Source organism: Cynara cardunculus, unplaced genomic scaffold (assembly GCF_001531365.2).
Source record: "Cynara cardunculus var. scolymus isolate 2C unplaced genomic scaffold, CcrdV1 Un_Scaffold_1517, whole genome shotgun sequence".
In the NCBI taxonomy this organism is placed as follows: Eukaryota; Viridiplantae; Streptophyta; class Magnoliopsida; order Asterales; family Asteraceae; genus Cynara; species Cynara cardunculus.
In genome coordinates this window covers 3,289-6,479 of record NW_020200787.1, presented here as the reverse complement: position 1 = coordinate 6,479, position 3,191 = coordinate 3,289, and the positions used below count along the sequence as shown (strand labels likewise).

General features: G+C 41.0%; 1 protein-coding gene across 1 annotated transcript; it reads left to right on the top strand.

Moving 5' to 3' along the window:
• The first annotated feature begins 1,741 nt into the window (after positions 1-1,741).
• LOC112502502 lies at positions 1,742-2,688 on the top strand. The gene is made up of 2 exons (XM_025106445.1): positions 1,742-1,825; positions 1,942-2,688. Exons 1-2 carry the CDS (start codon positions 1,742-1,744, stop codon positions 2,686-2,688), a joined length of 831 nt encoding a protein of 276 aa, XP_024962213.1.
• The last annotated feature ends 503 nt before the right edge of the window (positions 2,689-3,191 follow it).

Sequence of the window (3,191 nt, the reverse complement as noted above, 5' to 3'; positions counted from 1 at the left end):
AATGGTATTTTTTTACTTGTCATATACTCTAAATCCTTTGAGACCGAAATGCTTAGATGATACAAACGTTTTAGATCAAAAGTGTATGATCTAGGTGATTCCGATAACTATGTTAGGATGAGTTGAGAATGGATTTTGTCACTAAATAAGAATGATAGGCCATAAAGCTTTAAGACCTCTTATGATCTACATACAGAATTACCATCTAGTAAAGAAGAACATCTCTTTTGATTGAGGACTCATGTAAAAAATTTATTGTTGAATAAGTACCAATGTGCTCAAGTGATCGTTTTAGGCATGCCACTAAGAGGTACTGGTTATGGGTATGAAGGTCGTTTTATTTCATTTTGTGAAGGATGATGTAAGTTGGATTTAGGCATTGTGATTATTATGTAATTTCCAAATCACCCTCTCACCCCGCTCGGAAATAGGCATTGCGATTACTATGTAATTTCCGAGATAAAAAGCTTAAGATCACGACCGACTATATGACTGGTTTAGGTTGATGTCAATGGTATTGTACCTACAAGTGATGCTCTATAACGTTGATTATGACTTACTTCGTGTTTCCGTCATAAATAACGGAAATCGGGTCTCCCCGTCATCTTCGGATGTTTGGTCCCACCACGTTACATTTTGGGCTTACCGTTCCCCTTAAAACTGTTTCAAGTTACGCCCTTTTATGCTTACATATATATATATATACACATATATATATATATATATAATGTTATAAAGGCTCTTCATGTTAATGCATTCTTTTTACCCTTGAACTCACTAGGCATAAGCCTAACACCTCTTCTCGTATTGGTTTGCTTATCAGGTTCCTTTAGCGACGGGGTACCCAACGGTTGAGGTGATCGTTGTCCGTAAAGGTCTTTTGTGGTTAAAACACTGGGTGTTTCGAGCTTTACAAATTTTTGGTCGATTTCACTTTTGTTAGAGATGGTAGTAACACCCGCTTTTAATCTAGGCATAGAGTTGTTTAGATTAATAGGTTGTTAATTATCGTTTTTCCTCTAGTTTTGTAAACGCTTTACCCTTCCCCTTTCGTTGGGTAATTCTTTTTGTTTTTGTTGTAATTGAAATTCTAGCTTCCGGCTCGCTTGTCGGATAAAATTTATCCCCTACCGTGTTATTATTATTATTATTATTTATTTTCATTTTTTGGGGTGTTATAAGTTGGTATCAGAGCACTAGTTTAAGTGAACTAGGTACGAGATCATGACGCCTAGACTTAAACTGTTATTGTAAATATAGATTTGTGAGGGGTGGGTAGGAGCTTCTAAGATAAGAGAAGTTTAGGGTCAATGAGATTACTCAGTTCATGAATAGTGACGACGGTGTTGAGGATTCTTATGTATAACGTATTCGAAATTTCACTTAGCTAATGCTATTTTGAGTATGTTGTTGCATAAGCGTGCTTAAACTCACTATTATTACAAGAATTTATGAATGTGTCGATACGTGTCACGATAATTTCGTATTCTTCCTATTCTAACTCTCTTCCACTCTCTTGCATTCAGCCTTTATGGTGAACACTCGGAGTAGACGGGATACCTCACCAGAGGGTCATGCCGTGACAGAATCGACCGCGGATCAACCACCATGAACCACCATCTTGGGAGGTGTGGCTGACCAGACTCCCCAAATTGATAATGCCACCACTAACCCTATAATTGAAAAGGAAACCCCAGAGTCAAGAATGATGGACACAATGATGAATGTTATGAATAGAGCTATGGCTCAACAACAAGAATTCTTTATGAAGCTTTGGGAGGACAGAGACGTTAATAACTGTAAGCATGAAGTAGTTGCCGAGAATGTAACTATGGGGGGTCCGGGGATACCAAAAATAGAATCCCAACCCAGGAGCTAGCAACGATTGAGGTGAGACAAATGGGTAGAATTTGCTCTTACAAGACCTTCATATGTTGTAAGCCACCGGAATTCATGGGGTCGGACGATCCTGTGGCATGCATGAATTGGCTTCAGGAAATCGAGCAAGCCTTACGGGCTTGTGACTGTGACGAGGGGCAAAAAGTGAAGTTTGGCTCTCAAATGCTGAGGGGTGCAGCTCTTACCTGGTGGAACATTGTCATCTCAACCATCGAGGTTACAGAATTGACCAAGATGAGTTGGACCACATTCAAGGAAAAAGTAATGGAAGAATATTGCAATGAACAAGAGATAGATCGCATCGAAGAAGAATTTCGAACCCTTAAGAAGGGAAATTTTTCAGTAAGGGACTACACCCGACTCTTCATGGAAAAGCTAAACTTGGTGGGACACGTGGCCCCAACAGAGAAAGATAAGATGAAGGCCTACCTCAAAGGGCTACCTGCAGACATGATGGTAATGGTTAGGAACTCTAGAGCTTGGCTCAGGGAGGCAATCGAAGAAGCCAAGGTCTTGGAATCAGTTTATTTTAAGGGAAAAGAAGAAAAATTGTCGAGTGGGGAGAAGAGGAAGTGGGAAGGGCCTTACACACCATCCAAGAAGCCAAACCACTTTGGCAGCAAAAATCGTGAAGCCCACCCCAAGCAAGAGGCTAGATGGTGTCCCAAATGCCGCAGTAAACATCACGACCCGTGTAGCACCAACTTTATCCCCACCAAATGCTTTAAGTGTGGGAAGACAGGCCATACACGGAACGAGTGTCCAATCAAGGGGACCATATGTTTTTGATGCGGGGAGCCAGGCTATTTCAAGAACGATTGCCAAAAGTTGAAATCAAGTGGGAGTCAAGGAAGAAAAGAGAACACCCCGAAATCAACCAGTCGAGCCTTTCAGATGTCAAGAGAAGAAGCCAAGGCGGCGACAGATGTGGTGTCGGGTACGTTCCTTATTAACTCCATACCTGCTCACGTACTTTTTGATTTGGGAGCTTCATGTTCCTTTATGTCCACTTCATTCTATCAACATTTGCTTATGCCGCCTAGTACACTAGAAGATGCGTTAATTATAGAGATAGCGAATGGTAGTCAAGTTTTGGTGCATGAAATTGTTAGAGGTTGCGTTTTGGGGATTGAGGAAAAGGAATTTCGGGTGGACCTCATACCCATGGCTATAGGCGGATTCGATATCATAATCTGGATGGATTGGCTAGTTGAGAACCAAGCGGAAATCTTATGCTCTAAGAAGCTGATAATTCCTTTGTTGGGTGGGAATGCGGTGCTAGCTTATGGAGA

Excerpts from the sequence above, each read along its gene's own strand:
- LOC112502502 (XM_025106445.1), top strand. The coding sequence starts at position 1,742 with ATGGCTCAACAACAAGAATTCTTTATGAAGCTTTGGGAGGACAGAGAC. Across the intron at positions 1,826-1,941 it reads ATGAAGTAGTTGCCGAGAAT|CCACCGGAATTCATGGGGTC; the intron begins GTAACTATGGGG and ends ATATGTTGTAAG.